The sequence below is a fragment of the Sander lucioperca genome, chromosome 13 (assembly GCF_008315115.2).
Source record: "Sander lucioperca isolate FBNREF2018 chromosome 13, SLUC_FBN_1.2, whole genome shotgun sequence".
NCBI lineage: Eukaryota > Metazoa > Chordata > Actinopteri > Perciformes > Percidae > Sander > Sander lucioperca.
The window spans coordinates 284,567-302,703 of record NC_050185.1 but is presented as its reverse complement, the minus strand read 5'-3'; the positions used below and the strand labels follow the sequence as shown (position 1 = coordinate 302,703).

The 18,137-nt window shown below is 44.0% G+C and overlaps 1 protein-coding gene across 9 annotated transcripts in view; it reads left to right on the top strand.

The window, feature by feature from the left end:
* alcama (activated leukocyte cell adhesion molecule a) overlaps positions 1-15,662 on the top strand; it is a 70,196-nt gene extending 54,534 nt beyond the window's left edge. The window contains exons 9-16 of one of the 9 annotated variants that reach the window (XR_004894958.1): positions 590-702; positions 7,612-7,744; positions 9,072-9,197; positions 10,877-11,008; positions 12,029-12,060; positions 12,856-12,972; positions 13,341-13,459; positions 15,098-15,662. Coding sequence is in view for 5 of the 9 variants with exons in the window: in XM_031311107.2 (XP_031166967.1) it covers positions 590-702; positions 7,612-7,744; positions 9,072-9,197; positions 10,877-11,008; positions 12,029-12,055; positions 12,858-12,972; positions 13,341-13,425 (731 nt within the window). In the remaining 4 variants the exon portion in view is untranslated. Of the gene's footprint in view, positions 1-589; positions 703-7,611; positions 7,745-9,071; positions 9,198-10,876; positions 11,009-12,028; positions 12,061-12,855; positions 12,973-13,340; positions 13,460-15,094 lie in introns of those variants that run through there. The other 8 variants (XR_004894957.1, XM_031311107.2, XM_031311101.2 and 5 more) reach the window with 8 other exon arrangements.
* The last annotated feature ends 2,475 nt before the right edge of the window (positions 15,663-18,137 follow it).

Here is an 18,137-nt window from a genome sequence, read left to right as displayed (position 1 = left end):
GGAACTCATTTGAAATTTCTGAGTGAGTAAAAGTGTTTCAGGCAACTGATAAGCTGTTTTTCCCTCCTACCATCTACCAGCATTCCCTCAAGTAATTACTCATTTCTTTCCAGGTGCATGTTTTCAGAAACATGCACCATGCGCCTTCAGTTCAAATGAGCCCAATCATTGTAATAAAAAATAAGTCAGACACATTTTCCCTGCTCTAAGTCCCACATTGCACATTCTGTGCATTTCACACATCTTAAACGAATAAGTGTTTTTGAGCTTCCGACTTTTAAATTGAGTTTGTGACTGAGGAAATAATACAGTAGCTCTCTAAATTGGAAATTGTTTAAGATTTTATTGTGACTGTGTGTTTGTGTGTGTGTCTCGAGGGAACGTGCTCCGGCTAGCTGGCTGGCTGGCAGTAACGTAAATGTCCTCTGACAGCTAGCAGCTGTATAGCACCTTGTTTGTTTTTTGGCTCTCCGGAAAGCGGAACTCTCAGCAGTAAATTTTGTCTGAAAGTGGACCTTGTGTCTGCGATAAGAGGCAGCCAACCGCTATGATTCAACAGAACCATCCTTTTTCTGTCTTGTTTTCTCAGACTTGGACCTGAGTCTGACTTCCTCTGGGAAGGTTGTGAAGGCATTAGGGGACACCTTCCATGTGACGATCGAGAAGAACGCTTCTGGTGACCCTGAAGTTTCATGGACAAAGGTAATGGTGCTATAGTTGTGTCACTGATAGCATCAAATATAATGCTGCATTTATAGAAGAGATGGTAGATTTAGAAGTGTTATTGAAGTTAAACTACTGTTAGGCTTATCTACAAACAAAAGTAGAGTAGTAGTATCTATATAGTTGATATATGAGGTCAATGGGCAGTGGTGCCCTGGAGGTTGTCAGTTCAATCCCCAGAGAGCAATGCTTGTGCTCATTACCACCACTGAGGTGCCCTTGAATAAGGCCCTCAACCCTTAAAAACGGCTCCAGTGGAGCTGCTCAGTGGTACTGGGCACCTTCCAGGTATTAATGTGTAAAAGCCGTTGTATGCTTTTGCGTCGAATCGACGGCGTACCCCCACAGACCCCTCTGCATCTACCACGGACCCTACACCGTAGCCTGACGTGCATCTCTCGAAAAATGTAAAATGTAACGACGCACGTCGCTCGGCTGTGGCTTGTTAGTGTTGCATTTCCCCCGACTCATTTCCTGGTTCTCCTTCTCCATAAACAACATGAAATCAAGGAGAGGGTTAACTTTTCCTGCTCTAGATTTCCCACCGTGGTCAAGAAAGAACAGGGGAGATACTTTGTTTCTCTCACTATGACTCTAGAGTCGCTACTCGCTCTGAAGCTAATCGCCGTCACTCTCTCACTTCTCCCTTGCTCTATCACCCACTCCCCACACACACACACACACCAGCACACAAGTATAAACTTCAGGCCACTTACGTAGGCTACGGCAAAAGCTTTGCGTGGAGCCTGCTCTGAACCATAAAACAGGCTTAACTGTGTGAATGTGATCAGGGTCTTCCTGCAAAAAAGAGGCTTCCTCTCAATGAACCCTTCCCTGAAAAATAAATAAAATGTAGTCTAATATAAAATAGTCTGGACATTTCTGTGTTTTGCCATTCTGAAAATCCCTTCGCTTCAGGAAACACATTTCAAGCTAGAAAATGTAGAAGTTCTTTCCCGAGACCATTTATTAGAGCCACTGTCGCTGCGTCCCAAGCTTTGCACCGCCCAAGATGATTGTGATTGGAGAAATGCAAGCAGCCCTGAGTGTTATTTTTCTTCTATCCTAGAATGTATGTGTGCTGTAGCCAGACCTTATTCCACAGCGCTGTGGAGGTAGAGCTGGCAATGTGAGACTAAGTATAAAATAATTCGAGAAAAAGCCAATGATTAAATACTCACATAAGGGTTACTGTGTTTCCAGTGAAATGAACATTCTTGTAACCCTGAACTCCTGAATTAGGTATAGGGAATAGATTGATAGAGGTAACTGACATCTTGCATTCATACCAGATAAGAGCTGGATGGGTGAAAATGACATTGGATGTGTGTTACTGTGGCATTTAAATTGGAGTTACAGGTACTGTCAGGCCGGAGGCCAGGACTCAGACGCAGACCAGAGGTTAGTTGCAATTAAAGGTGATTTTATTGAATGGAACACACAGAATGAGGTTTGGGGAGGCCGGTGGTCCAGAGGAGTTAGTGAGGGAATTGGATCCGGGCTCCAGAGCTCAGGGTCAAGCGAAGCTGGCAGGCAGAACAGGGTCTCGGGCACAGAGCGGGATGGCAGGCTGAGGTGAGACAGGATAGAACAGGTTAGCACACAGTTTCTCAAACGGGATAGTACTTAGATTAGGCAGGCGTGTAATCATACAGGTAGATTCAACGATCCGGCGGAGACTGGAAAGTTGGCCTGGCTTATAAAGGGAGTAGATGGTAGATCAGGAGCAGGTGTGCAGAGTGGTGTGATGAACCTCAGGTGTGTATGCCGGAGCTCAGTGGCCACGCCCACCAGTGGCCTACAGAGCATGAGGGGGAGAGCACAACACAGAGACAGACAGCAAAACAAAACACACCAAGCATACAGCAGCACACCAAAAAGGGAAAAAGAACACAAAAACTACATACACACATACTATGAAGAGGGCCAGGGTCACGGTCAGCGGACCGTGACAGTACCCCCTCCCCGACGAGCGCCCCCAGGCGGTCCTCCAGGCTTGTCAGGATGCGAGCGGTGGAAGGCCCGGATGAGAGCGGCATCCAAAATCCGCTGTCTGGGTATCCAGCTCCTCTCCTCAGGCCCATAGCCCTCCCAGTCGATTAGATACTGCAGGCCACGGCCCCTGCGACGGGAGTCCAAAATCCGGCGCACAGTGAACGCCGGCTGGCCATCAATGAGCCGGGGGGGTGGAGGGGCCGGGGGAGGAGGGAGCAGTGGGCTGATAAGAACGGGTTTGAGCAGGGAAACATGAAAGGTAGGGTGGACTCTGAGAGTGCGGGGCAGCTGGAGACGGACGGTCACCGGAGAGATAACCTTCTCGACAACAAAGGGACCAATGTACTTGGGTGACAGTTTCTTCGAAACAGCTTTCAATGGGAGATCTTTAGTTGAGAGCCATAACTTGTCTCCAACAGAATAGGTGGGGGCAGGGGTGCGTCGATGGTTGGCGTGGCACTGATTCTGGGCAGAGGTTCTCAGCAAAGTGGCTTGGGCTCGATGCCAGGTGCGATGGCATCTCCGGATATAAGCCTGGACCGAGGGAACCGCCAACTCTCTTTCCTGAGTGGGAAACAGTGGGGGTTGAAAACCATAAACACATTGAAATGGAGACAGACCTGTGGCTGAAGTGGGCAGAGTGTTGTGGGCGTACTCCACCCATGGGAGCTGGGAAGTCCAGGACGAAGGGTTGGAGGATGCCAAACAGCGCAGGGTGGCCTCTAGTTTCTGGTTTGCTCTGCTTGTCCGTTGGATTGGGGATGGAACCTCGAGGTCAGGCTGACAGTGGCTCCGATGGCACGGCAAAATGACTTCCAAACAGCCGAGGTAAATTGTGAACCTCTGTCGGAGACTATGTCCAAAGGCAGGCCGTGGACCGTGAAAACCACAGAAACTAAGAGCTCGGCCGTTTCCTTGGCTGTGGGCAGTTTAGGCAGAGGCAGGTAACGAGCAAACTTGCTGAAACGGTCCACCACAGTGAGCACAACAGTCATACCTTTTGATGGTGGCAGTCCGGAGACAAAATCCAGAGACAGGTGGGACCATGGGCGACGCGGTATGGGCAGGGGCTGCAAGAAACCAGGAGGAGGTCGGTTGGAGCTCTTATTCTGAGCACATACGGGACAGACAGAAACGAAGGTCTGAACATCGGTCCTCATGTCTGGCCACCAGAACCGCCTGCGCAGGAACGCCAGAGAGCAGGGCCACTCCAGGACGGCACGAGAGTCTGGAGGAGTGGCCCCACTGCAACACAGAGGGTCGGACAGAAAGAGGTACAAACAGAAGGCCCGGGGGGCCATTACCTGGGTCAGGCTGGTGCTGCAGAGCCGTCCTCACCTTGCTCTCAATTTCCCAGGTGGCCGCCCCGATGATACAGGACCTGGGGACAATGGTGTCTGGCTCCGCAGTGGTCTCTTCTCTCTCAAACAGCCGAGATAAAGCGTCTGGCTTCACATTCCTAGATCCCGGCCTGTAGGTCAGGGCAAACTGGAAACGACCGAAGAACAGGGCCCACCTGGCTTGACGAGGGTTAAGGCGCTTCGCTGAGCGGATATACTCCAGGTTCTTATGATTGGTCCAAATAGCGAATGGCTGATCTGCGCCCTCCAGCCAATGTCGCCACTCCTCGAGAGCCAGTTTGACCGCCAGCAGTTCGCGGTTCCTGACATCGTAATTCCTCTCTGTGGGGGATAAACGATGGGACAAAAAAGCACAGGGATGAAGTTTATTATCCTTGAGGGACCACTGAGACAGGACAGCTCCGATTCCCACGTCCGAGGCGTCGACTTCGACCACGAACTGTCGGGATGGGTCAGGCTGAGTGAGAATAGGGGCTGAGGTGAACCTTTTCTTCAGCTCCGAAAAGGCTCCTTCCGTCTCGGAGGTCCAGAGATACGGTCTAGCAGGGGAGGTAAGTGCGGTTAATGGGGCAGCAATGCGGCTATAATTTCTAATGAAGCGTCTATAGAAATTGGCAAACCCCAAAAATCTCTGAAGCTGCTTCCTACTCTCTGGCTTGGGCCAATCCAAGACCGCTCTCACCTTCTCAGGGTCCATCCTCACCTGACTCCTGGAGATGATGTGGCCCAGAAACGTGACGGTGGAGGCGTGGAACTCACACTTCCCGGCCTTGACAAATAGACGGTTTTCTAGCAGCCGCTGGAGGACTTGGTGAACATGCCGGATGTGTTCTGCTTGGTTCTGGGAAAAAATGAGTATATCGTCAAGGTAGACAAAAACGAATCTGCCCAGCATATCTCTCAGCACATCATTCACCAAGCACTGAAAAACTGCTGGTGCGTTGGTGAGGCCAAAAGGCATAACCAAGTACTCAAAGTGTCCAAGGGGAGTGTTAAAAGCAGTCTTCCATTCATCCCCCTTACGGACACGGACTAGGTGGTATGCATTGCGCAGGTCCAGCTTAGTAAAAACTGTGGCCCCCTGGAGGGATTCAAAAGCAGAGTTCATGAGAGGAAGTGGATATTTATTCTTTACTGTAATGTCATTCAAACCTCTGAAGTCGATACACGGCCTGAGTGTTCCATCTTTCTTGCCCACGAAGAAGAACCCGGCTCCCAGAGGTGATGATGAGGGACGGATGATCCCTGCCGCCAGCGAGTTGTTAATATATTCCTCCATAGCCGCCCGCTCTGGCCTGGAGATGTTATACAGACGGCTACGAGGAAACGTGGAATCAGGCAGCAGGTCGATGACGCAGTCATAGGGTCGATGCGGGGGGTAAAGAGAGGGCCTGCTGTTTACAAAACACTTCAGAAATTCCATGGTACTCAGCGGGGATTAATGACAGGTCCGGCCGGACTGGTTCGGGTTTCTGGTGAGTTACAGAAGGAGGCAGAGCAGACCGCAAACAGGCATGACAGGTGGGGCTCCAGTTAGTTATCTTAGCTGTTTTCCAGTCAATGTTTGGATTATGTTTTATCAGCCAGGAGTGCCCCAAAACCAGTGGTATGTATGGAGAGTCAATTACAAAAAAGGAAAGGAGCTCAAAGTGGTTACCTGACAGCTGGAGCTGGACTGGGCAGGTGCGTGTGGTGACTCGAGCCAGCAATCTCCCGTCGAGTGTGTTAGCCTCCAGCGGCTCCTCCAGTCCAGTAGGCAACCCCAGCTGTTTAACTAACATGGTGTCTAAAAAACTCTCGTCGGCTCCCGAATCAGTGAGTGCTAGGAGCTCCAGCGTCTGGTCCTTCCAGCAGATGGTGGCATGTAGTTGGGTACGAGGTCGGGAAGACAGGGGTATAGTAGCTCGGCTCGCTAGGATGCTCCCCCTGGCTAGCGAGCCCTCCGGTTTAACGGTTGGATAGTGACCAGGTTTTCCACAGTAGAGGCACATGTTGTTAGCTCTTCGTCGTTCCCGTTCCTCCGCGTTGAGCTGGTTCCGTCCCAGCTGCATAGGTTCGCCTTCGGGGTAATCCTCCGGAATCACGGTTTCCCGTGGCTGTACATGGCTGGAAACAGGCTGGGATCTAACCGGGGTTGGAGAATGCTCCTTCCCACGAAGCGTTGCGTCACCGCCCGAAGTACGGCGCTTCTCCCTTCGCTGCTCACGGCATCGATTGTCTATATGGATTGTCAGAGAAATTAAATCATCCAAATCATTAAGCACAGGGTGAGATACTAGTTCATCCTTTAGTAATTCACTTAATCCATTGACAAACACTGCCTGCAGGGACGCCTCATTCCACCCACTCTCTGCGGACAAAGTCCGGAACTCAATGGCGTATTCGGCCACGCGCCGAAGCCCTTGGCGGAGAGAGAAAAGCCTCCTGGAAGCGTCTTTACCTTGGACCGGGTGGTCAAAAACCTTAGTCATCTCGGCAGTGAAGGCGGCATAGGTGGTGGTGGTCTGTTCCTGCCTCCTCCAGTAAACCGAAGCCCACTCCAACGCCGCTCCCCGCAGCAACCCAATCAGGTAGGCAATCTTAGCTTTTTCCGTAGCGTATGAATGGGGCTGGAGATCAAAGACTAGACCACACTGCATGAGGAACGTCTTACATTGACCTAGATTTCCATCGTACCTTTCTGGTGGGGAAACCCAAGGTTCCCTAGCGGGGTTGTCAGTAGTTGGTGCAGCTACGGCTGGTACTGGGGGTGGGTTCTGCAGTGCATTCTGGAGATCTGCCATGCGGGTCGATAATCTTTGGAGTCCTCCCATTATCTCCTGAAGCGCGGTGCTGTGCTGATCCAAGATCGCTCCCTGAGTTGAGACGGCATGACGGACAGGCTCCAAGTCTGCTGAGTCCATTCTGGCCGGATCGTTCTGTCAGGCCGGAGGCCAGGATGAGTGATTTTATTGAATGGAACACACAGAATGAGGTTTGGGGAGGCCGGTGGTCCGGAGGAGTCAGTGAGGGAATTGGATCCGGGCTCCAAAGCTCAGGGTCAAGCGAAGCTGGCAGGCAGAACAGGGTCTCGGGCACAGAGCGGGATGGCAGGCTGAGGTGAGACAGGATAGAACAGGTTAGCACACAGTTTCTCAAACGGGATAGTACTTAGATTAGGCAGGCGTGTAATCATACAGGTAGATTCAACGATCCGGCGGAGACTGGAAAGTTGGCCTGGCTTATAAAGGGAGTAGATGGTAGATCAGGAGCAGGTGTGCAGAGTGGTGTGATGAACCTCAGGTGTGAATGCCGGAGCTCAGTGGCCACGCCCACCGGTGGCCTACAGAGCATGAGAGGGAGAGCACAACACAGAGACAGACAGCAAAACAAAACACACCAAGCATACAGCAGCACACCAAAAAGGGAAAAAGAACACAAAAACTACATACACACACACATACTATGAAGAGGGCCAGGGTCACGGTCAGCGGACCGTGACAGGTACACCTTGCTCTATAAAACACAATGACATTGTGACTCTGGTTTTCAGAATGGAAAGGCAATGGAGGGAGTGAAGAAGCTGCAGTTTAGCAAGTTAACCTATGCTGATGCAGGAGTGTATGTGTGTGAGGTTTCCATGACCAGCCTTACGCGACGTCAGAGCTTTGAACTGGTCGTTGAAGGTGAGTGTGTTTTATTAATGTGTATATGCTGCATGTGGTGGAATAAATGTGCATTGCTTGCTACAGAGAGGAGGCAGATGACCTGTGAATGTGCCGCCCAAACCTTTTCAAAAGTTTTCTCTTTTTTCCAACAGATACTTAGACTAGAGTGAATGTGAGTGTGAGTGTGTGTGTGTGTGTGTGTGTGTGTGTGTGTGTGTGCATGCATGTATATGTGAGTGTGTGCATGAATGTGTATGTGAGTGCATGCCTGCATGTGTCATAGTCTACTCATCGGCTGGCAGAAATGATAGAATATTAAAACCGCCTTACTCTTCTATTAAGTCACTCTCTATTAAACCTGCCATGGGGGAGTTCAGTTATTAATACTGAAATTAAATTTTAAGTCTCACAACTAGATTATATGATATTAAGGGGGCTTTCACACCTGAAAGTCCAAAGCAAGGTCCGGACCAAGGTTCATGTTTTTGCATGTGATCCGGTAAGATTTCTTTTCACACTGCAGTTATGCAAAACTACGTCCTGTCGTCATCAGATACGTGAGCTGCATTTCCCGACAGTTGTAACAGATTGGTTTGTAGACGGGCTTCCCCGTCCTCTCGTATCTTCTCTCTGTGTCGGAGTTGACTGCTGCAAAACGAACAGCAGTAGGGGGCTGCTTTGTTGCGCTGTTGTGAAGCAAGACACAGGAACTTTGCGTGGGGTTTGAGGAGCTGCAGTTTTTATTCAGAGACAAACTGAAACATACACTGTACACTTAACAAGTAAACTGCTGATGTATTCTCTGCTCTGAGCACTGACACTGTCTCTCTCTCACAGATACACACTAAGCTCTGAGCTGTTCCTTAAGGACCTTATTAGTCTTATAACACCAAGAAAGCCTGCCAGAGCTTCCTGTATTTGGTCTGAAAGTCCGAACCCTCCAAAAAATGCTTTCACACTAGTAACGAACCGGACCATGGTTCAGCTTGATCCAGACCCAGACTATCTCTTTTGGTCGGACCAAATTTTGTCTGTTTGGCCAGACATTGGTCTGGGTGAGGTTTCACACCTGTAATTTGGGTTTGGATCAAACTGAAAAGTACGAAAGTCTGGACCAGTCAAGGTGAAAGCGCCCTTAAATATCAATACCTGAGTCATCTATCTGTCTGTCTATCAAAACCCTTGAGTGCATCCTGCTTTCACCTGTTGTTAATCTGTTTTCTGTAAAATGCCGAAGGTCATAACATGTTGTAAACTCAGTCATCACGTGACATGTATTTGTGTGTGATTAAAAGTAGCTGAATGAAGCTATGTTAGTAGTAACAACACAATGCGTTTGCATCAGGAAAGCCTATGATCACCAGCCTTACCAAGGACCGTGCGGATGATGCCGATTCCAAAGTTCTGACCTGCGAGGCTGAGGGTGTACCAGAACCCAACTTCCAATGGAGCGTCAATAGCACAGGCGTAAGTGTGTGTGTGTGTGTGTGTGTGTGTGTGTGTGTGTGTGTGTGTGTGTGTGTGTGTGTGTGTGTGTCAAGATAACAGCAGACAGTGCTGTGTGGTGTCAAGTGTCCTTTGAAGAACCAGTCACTTACAGTAAAGAGCTCCTCCTGAGGTTTCCACTCTTTTCTACCATTGAGGCTGTCTGCTGAGTGCAAAATTGTTTTTAGCAGCCCTTATTTCCTGGCAATGGCTGGAGCTATAATGCACCAGTTCCAGTGAGGATAAATCTCTAAGACAACCTTTCTACAGCGTGTGGGGGAATCAGCCTTAGTGCAGAACACAGTTCACTCTAATAAATAATGTACTTATGTAATGTAAGATATTTTGTGATGAACAACTCCAGGCCTCATCATGAGCAGGTAATGCAACTTTTCTCTGTTGGATTCAGGTTTGTTGGCAAAGAATAGGGTGTTTTGTGTTTAGTTCTGCGGTCAGAATGAGTTTGCAGGTTGGCACATACTGTCCCCTGACTCACCTGCGTATGGGCAGAGTTCAGCACTCCTGTCAGGTGTCAAAGTTGCAATGGTGTCGTCACACCATTCCACCGTTGCCCATCTGTCAAGCAATATACTTGACATATAATGTACTGTTCTCTTATAATACCTTATCTGAATTATTGTGTGGAGGTGTGGGGAAACACAAACAACACATCTACAAACAATATGCTTACTTAAAAAAACAAAAAAAAAACAATAATCAAAATCAGAATCAGAAATACTTTTAATAATCCCAGGGGGAAATTATTATTGTTACAAACTCCAGATATACAAACAACATATATTTTATATATATATATATATATATATATATATATATATTAAAAAAAATGTTCCTGGATAGAGAGGGTGGCAATGATTTCAGAGGGAAACTTAGTTTAAAACAACTGTATGCATGCATTATACTTAAAAGCTGTTTCTGTTCATGGGGTGACTCTCTGGAATAGTTTGGAGGACGAAATAAAATTGAATTTTCATCAAAATTAAACACAAAAGAGCATTTCTGGAAAGGTACAGTAAAGAGGAGGGAGGTTGGATGTTAAAATAATTGACTGGTAGTGTATTATTTTGTATTAACTTGCTTCAGTTTTGATCCGATAGATTTATAATTAAATTGTGCTTGATAAATATACTGGATGGACAGTAGCTTAAGGATGGTACATAAATAAATGATTTAATCAAGGAAATGATGGAATAGTAACTTGATCGATTGATTGATCAGCAAATGTTTTAGGATTTTGACGATGTTTTCTGTTATATGGTTGCATATTGAAAAACGACAGATTGAAAACACTTTGATGAGGGCTATTTTTGTAATTAAAGATGTTAAGGTATGAACATTTCAAAATGGGTAGGACCCTAAAAGCATTTTGCTTCCTCCTACTCCCTTTCGGAGTCTTAATTCATTTAGTTTATTCTTGCTTTTTCTTTTTTCATAGTGAACTACCTTTGTGTCTTGTATTTTATGTTTTGTGTTTATTCTTTTTTATGTTGTTCAAAATAAGCTATTCATTATCATAATATCCTATGGAATGAAAAACTCCATAATGTGTGCACAACTATAGAGGCAGCTATGTGTGTAAGATTTTTTTTCTCCAAATATGTTTAGAGCCTCTTATGTCTCTGTTTATTCTTTTGCTGTGCTTCCAGGTGAAGAGCTCCCACACCAACAGCAAGGTCACCCATAAAATCACTGTGACCCCCTCGGTGAATCTGACTGTCACCTGCAGGGTCAGCAACAAGCTGGGAGAAGATACCATGACCATCAATGTTTCCTCTGGTAAGGTCATTCTTGGCAACAATTTGGTTGATTGGCTTTATTTTCCCAGTTGTGGGAAAGGAGAGGGTGCAATAGTGCTTCTATGTAGTGGAGAACTAATGTTATACAGCTTTGAAGAGACATGTATACATGTATTTTGACTTGCTTGGCTGTGGTACTGACTTTTGTTGTGTTGAAGTAATGTATTGGGCTATTTAGGTAGCCTCAGTTGAAAACCGAGAGAGACAAACTAGTCAAATTAAATTTAAGCGTTACTTTCTGTGCAATGCTTTGAATGTCCCTTAAAGCATGGACTCATAGGCAGACATTCTCTGTATAGTGACAGTTTTCCTCAGCCAATAACTTTGTTGACCTACACATCAGTTTACTGGAGCTCAGCTCTGTAGGAATCAAACAGGGTGACTTGTGTTACTGCCAGTGGTACTTCACAGTTGGAGAGAATCTTGCCAGCAGCTTTCAGCTGCAGCCTGATTGCGGGAGCCTCAAAAAATGTGTATATATATATATATATATATATATATATATATATATATATATATATATATATATATATATATATATATATATATATATATATATATATATATATACAGTGCTGCTCATAAGTATTCATACCCATGGTCAAGTTGACTAAAAAGAGGAATAAAAAAATCCAACCTTTTAAGGACACCAATTTTTTTGTGAATTAATAATGTATTGTAAATAAATAAATGTTCTTCCTTAAAATACAGGGGCCATAATTATACATACCCCTATGTTAAATTCCCATAGAGGAAGGCAGATTTTTATTTTTAAAGGCCAGTTATTACATGGATCCAGGATACTATGCATCCTGATAAAGTTCCCTTGGCCTTTGGAATTAAAGTACCCCCACATCATCACATACCCTTCACCATACCTAGAGATTGACATGGTTTTATTTCAGTTAGCCTAATAGCTGGTTTGATTTGCATTGATATGGATCTTATCTCAGTTACCTTTATTTTGTATGAGTTCTAATTTATTTATGTTTGATTTCAGTTTTTAAGGAGAAAACAGATAAAAGAGGTAAGATTTTCATTTCCTTTTGCCCTTACCTTTTACTTTCTAGACTTTTTTAGGAGGTTCTGTTGAACATTTCTTTAAAAAAAAATATCAAGCTATTCTTGAGGTCAAATCTACTATCACGGCAGATTAAACTAAACTGTTAGTCTGGTGGATTCTCTGATTATGTACCCAACACTCACCACTCTCTCTTCATGTATAAACTGACCCACGTTCATCACTTTACCTGCAGACAATACTGTGTCTGACTCTGAACATGCACCTGCATCTCAGCTGTTCCATCTTCTTTATTTTATTTCTGGCTAACTCATGCAGAGGAGCTCTCAGGGGCAGACTAGAGGGATTATGAAGAGGGCCTGATGATTATTAAAGGACTGGTCATCAGAACTATCCATGTGTCACTGATAATGCCAACAGAACGTCAGTTAGCAGATTTCCTGACATGAATGCATTTGCATTTGTCCCTGACACACTGATAAACTCTCCTGTTCTATAAAAGGAACACACCAGCCACCATCTCCAAAATATCCAACATTTCGTTGTGTGCTGCAAATGTTTACCGAAATATAAGCAAAACTTAACTCAGTGTGGTTTCATGTAGCTACGGTAACGAGAACAAGTCGTCGATCAAGTCGTCATCATAGCGAATGATCTACCTGGGACACGTCATGATTTTGGTATCTGTGTCTTTCATCATAGCTAGGTTGAAACTGTCTTTCAGTGAACTCCTTTAGGTGCCCAGTTGTGAATGCTTCTGTGTGAGTGTGTGTTAATCCTACCGCTGAATGCTGCTGTCTATTGTCAGACTCTCAGGAGGATTCAGAGGACCAGGCCAAGCTCATAGTGGGAGTCGTGGTAGGGCTCCTCGTAGCTGCTGCCATAGTGGGACTCATCTACTGGCTCTACATGAAGAATTCAAGGTACAGAAACACACACTGGTGTGCAAACTCAATGTTGTACTCTGGAGAGTGAACTTAGAATAATAATCAGAAGGAAGGTGGTCAAGATTTACAGCCACAATCTCTGACGATGTATATGATCACATATGTGAAAGAAGTGCTACGCAGATGAGGAAGTACTATCAGGTGGGAGGTTTTCAGAGCACGTAGCAGAGGGAAATATGGCAGAAGGAGAAAGTAAGAAGGTGGTGTGTGTGTGTGTGTGTGTGTGTGTGTGTGTTTGAAGACGAGTTTACAGCCTGCTGTGGACGTCTGGAGCAGAGAAGGTCTGAGAAGGTCATTCTGCAGCATAGGTACTTCACGCTTTTGCAATTCTGTATTCACCACAGACAAGGAAGCTGGAAAACAGGGGAGAAGGAGTTGGGAACATCTGAGGAGAGCACGAAACTAGAGGACAACAATCACGCTGTTTAAAGGCACTCCTGCTGTACTACATGGGATGAATATGGTAAGAATTGTCACTTTTAAATGTACATACACCATACACACAGGCAGACTGAGTGTAATATAAGTTACATTTCAGTTCAAGTTTAATTTGAATGTATTTATATATACAACATATACATACAAGTATAATTTTTGTTTATTACAACATGTCTTACTTTTGTAGGTTTGGTCATCAATCATTTAGCAAATGATTTGCTGAGCTCTCATAACAATACAACACACAAAGTAAAGAAAAAGAGAAGGTACTTTTCGAACAAGTGGCGCATTGATGACGAAGGGAAAACGAGGGAATGGTTATCCTACCTTCCTGACGACCAGTCCATGCACTGTACTTACTGTCGAACCTACGCATCGTCAGAAAATGCAAACAATTTGTTCGTTAGAGGAACAACTAACCTTAAATTAGAGGCAATAAAAGACCATGAGTCATCCAAGTCTCATATCAAGTGCACTGCCATACAGGTGACGAAGACGGCACCCCAGGAGCAGAGTGTGGCAATAAAGGCTATCTGCTCCATGCAATCGGCGCAGTTGGACCAAATGAGAATTTTATTCAGAAACGTCCATGCGATCGGCATAAAGGGCAGACCTTTTTTCACATCACTTTTTATTTGCCTATATTAATAAAATATGTATTAATAATATAAAATAATGTATTGAAGTAATTCAAAATATTCAAGTGCACTTTCTATTATAAATTTGAATTCTGGAAAAAGTGGCTGGTAAAAAATATAAGTGGCTGGTAAAATTGGTGGCTGGTGGGCAAAAAAGTAAATTTCCCACCCTGGTCTAGACCACACTCTATAATTTACAAAGACCCAACAATTCCAGTAATTCCCCCCAAGAGCAAGCATTTAGTGTTAGTGTTTAGCATTCAGTGACAAGGAAAAACTCCTTTTAGGAAGAAACCTCGGACAGACCCAGGCTCTTGGCATCTGCCGGTTGGTCACCGGCAGATGCCATCGGTTATAGTCACAATAAAGATAATGGAACTATGACTAGAAATAGTAGTTGTAGTAGTTCAGGGCGTAATAGCCCTTCTTCAGAAACATATTTTAGTGTACTGGTTAGATAATGAAAGTTTGCTCTGGCCAGCTGGCCGGTGGGCAGTGCTTTGGTTTTTGGCTCTTATTTTACATCTAAAATTATACATAATTATATCCACCCAAGTAGAAGTAAAAATATTCGTAAAAATAACTACTAATGTAAGAGTTATAAAATATCTCGTAAAAACCACTCAAGTAGTAGGCAACTTCATTAGATGCATTTTATTACTATACATCACATTACATTCAAACAGATCCAACAGGTAATAACAAATGTGAACTGCATGTTAAATGTTATTTAAGTGCCCATATCCAGACGCGTGCACACACACCAGTCTGGAGTTTTTTTTGCCACATCTGACTTTGTACTTGTACTGATGTTGTCGTGCTCCCAGACCTCATCAGGTACTTTAGTGAGTACAAGGTTGTCATATTTAATATGACTGATGGCTAAAACTAATGAAATAATCTGTGTTGTAAGAAACTGTAATTACATTTGTGTGTAGGTGTTTTTCTGGGCGTTATATGTCAAAATCTTACATGATTGAAATGATAATGACTTTATTTCTCTGTACGTCTTTGTGGGGAAGAAGCAGCCATGCAACATTAAAACTACAGACTCCCAGTTGGCTGCTGACACCCTCCATCAGGCTCCACACAAGCAGCAACAGAGTCCTGCCCACTGCCTGCTGTCCCACCTCACTGTCTGAAGTCTGCACTGAGGCTGCCTCGTGTTACTGTTTCATTTTGTGTTTTTGTGTTCCTGGTGAATGCTCCGTTATGTTTTGTGTGAGCAATTCTGCTCAGGGTGTGTGGTGGGTTTTTTGCCGCTTAGTTCTTTCTTTAGGATTAATTTTTTGTGTGTTCTCGATTTTCTTCAAAGAATGTAAAAATCCCTTGTACACTTTTAAGGCCTGTATAACAAATTATAAGTATGTTTGTGCCCTCACTGAGCATGCCAATGTTTATTTTTATTGTTAGTTTTTTTTTGTGCGCTGTGTGTTGAAAAGCCTTTGTTAGGCTGTCCTCAGAGAAAAATACACTTTACTGTATAACCCTACTGAAACTCCGCAACATCTCTTAACCTCCTGACTTATGTTTTCTGGTTTTCAAACACTGGCAAATGGATTGTCTGTATAGGTAATGGATGCCCACTACCGAAACAGTGCTAATTATAGTCATAAATCATAGATAATAAATAAGGATTTGGATGTACTATATACTGTATTTCTATACATTCAGTTTATTGCAACTGTGACCCCAAAAAACTAACTTACTAAGTTTCTAAATTGCATTTGTGTAGATGTAAATTGGACACAGTCAACCACTAATTAGTTGCTTTTGTAAATACCAGTAATTTCTGTCACTTTTTGTTAGTCGTTGGAAAAATTGTTTAATCTGAGCAGGCAAAAAGAAATGAAAAGGCAAGTAGTCTCTTTTTCAAGTTTATGCTAAAAAAGTGTTATCACCTGTGATTTGGTATAATACACTACATTGTTGTCTTCATGTCCTCACCTAGATAGGTAAGAAAATATTATATAGGAACTGTAGACCAGATGGTCTACAGTTCCTATATAATATATTCTTTTCATGTTTTCTTTTTGGAAGAGCTTTACTTTATGCCAGGTCTAAAAATCTATTTTTGTGTTTTTGATGTATTTATATTATGTGTGCAACCTTCCTGGATGGCAATGCTGCAGCATGCAAGATAATACTGTAGTTATTTTTAAGCATGCGTGGAAGTTTTGAAAAGGTACTGTGTGGTAGGAGAGTTACATAAAAGTGAATAAGGCTATACAGTATCTGTGCTCATTACCTGCTGTAATTTTATTGTCATTTTTAGCTCAGTGGTGAAGACAGTGTTGTTACAGGCAGACTAGATGAGGTGCATAAAGATGTAAAGCCAGAGAGCCACCATCTCTCTGGCTTTACATCTTTTGCTCTGGTACATCCCACAATGCAACACCCCAGTGACCCACCAAGGACAAAGGTTTAATAAGAAAGTTTGAGAGGAATCATAGACCATTTATAGTTCAGTTCATAGTTGTTAAGTTCACACCATTTACATACTGTATATATGTCAAGTTCTGATAAATAACTTTCACCTGGTTAGGTTAATATTTCTGACAATCCTAGGGGGATTATGAATATAGCCAATAGTCAGATTTATTTAAGATTTGAGAATGTGGAACTGGTTTTCTTAGACATTTAGTTTTTTTTATTTTCAGCACCTGGCAAGAAAGTACCAATTCCAGTATTTTAAATTGAAAGAGCTTCAGATGTAGATATTACATGTTGGTTGAACTTGAAGGAACCATCCCCCAGTTGATCTTGTGATGTTCTCTTGGATGCTCGTTTTCCAAACTAAAGCAAAGAGATGACACACTCAGTTCTCTTCCTTTATTTTTGTGGAAGGTGTATCTTCAAAATGACAACAGTGTCATCACATTGTGGGATGGTTGCGAAACTACATGACATGAAAGCAGTAGATCAGCATTTTAGGCACCTGGTCCATTTGTTTGCTCATGCCTTTTGTTCCTTTTTAAATAATCAGGACAACAGTGAAACCAAAGATGGTGAGATGAGAAGGCCATAGTAGAGTTGTAAATACAGACTTTTGTTTTTGTACCGTTGTTGACAATAAAGTGAACATTTTGAAACAAGAGTGTTATGTCTGGTGTATTAAAAAATAGTCACATGTAAATCCATATTTATATTTATGTTTGTTGCTGTATCACTCTAGAGTGCCAACTCACCATTGGCAGGGCTCAATCCGAGAGGCAGGATAAACGGTTGTTTTTCAAATTTTTCTCTGCATGCGCTACAACCAAGCAGAGCAACGAAGAAGGTAGCAGAGCTAGTTGATAGATTAAACTTTTGCCGTATCCGGTCGGCAAACCTCTGAACACATCTTCCTTTTTTAAGAATGACTTCAGTGCCGTTATTTGTTCTTTTCTCAAAGAAAAGCTTAACTCCAAGTCTTCCAGAGGCCAAAGCCGATTCGAAAGACCGCTGTTCCCAGCAGCAGCAGCCATAAGCCCGCTCACCGATTCTATACACAATGTGATTGGCCTGGCCAGAGTTTGGTTTTTCCAGCTCGCAAGCCAACGGAGTTGCTAGACCCCCCTGGCTGCAAATTACATTTGCTGCTGCTAGGGTGCATCTAGATTTCTAGGCTAAAGCTCAGGATCTAATGGGAAGGTAACTCCTGTGATCTTGGTCAAGGTGTCACAGAAGTCGTACCAAAAGGGCCTCACTTTTGTACAAAGCCAAGTACAGTGCAGGGAGGAGCTGGCGTCTAGACCACGTCTGAAGCACGTTTCTGACAATTCAGGTTTGGATTTATGTAATTTCTGTGGACTGAGGTACAGTTGATGGAGGAATTTATAATGAACCATCCTGTATCCATTTGTATCTGACAAACTGTCTTGACATATATCTGACCAGAGCTGTTCAGATCTGGTTCCCATCTTGTTTACTCCACATCAGTAAACAGGTAAGTCATTCCTGGGCCCAGGTTGGCTCTATGAAAAGATCTTAACTGAAGGAAGGTCTTGCTGGACAAGTCATATTTCTTCAATTTTTCAAATGACATAAGAAATCTTTTTTTTTATCAACAATCTTCCAAATGCT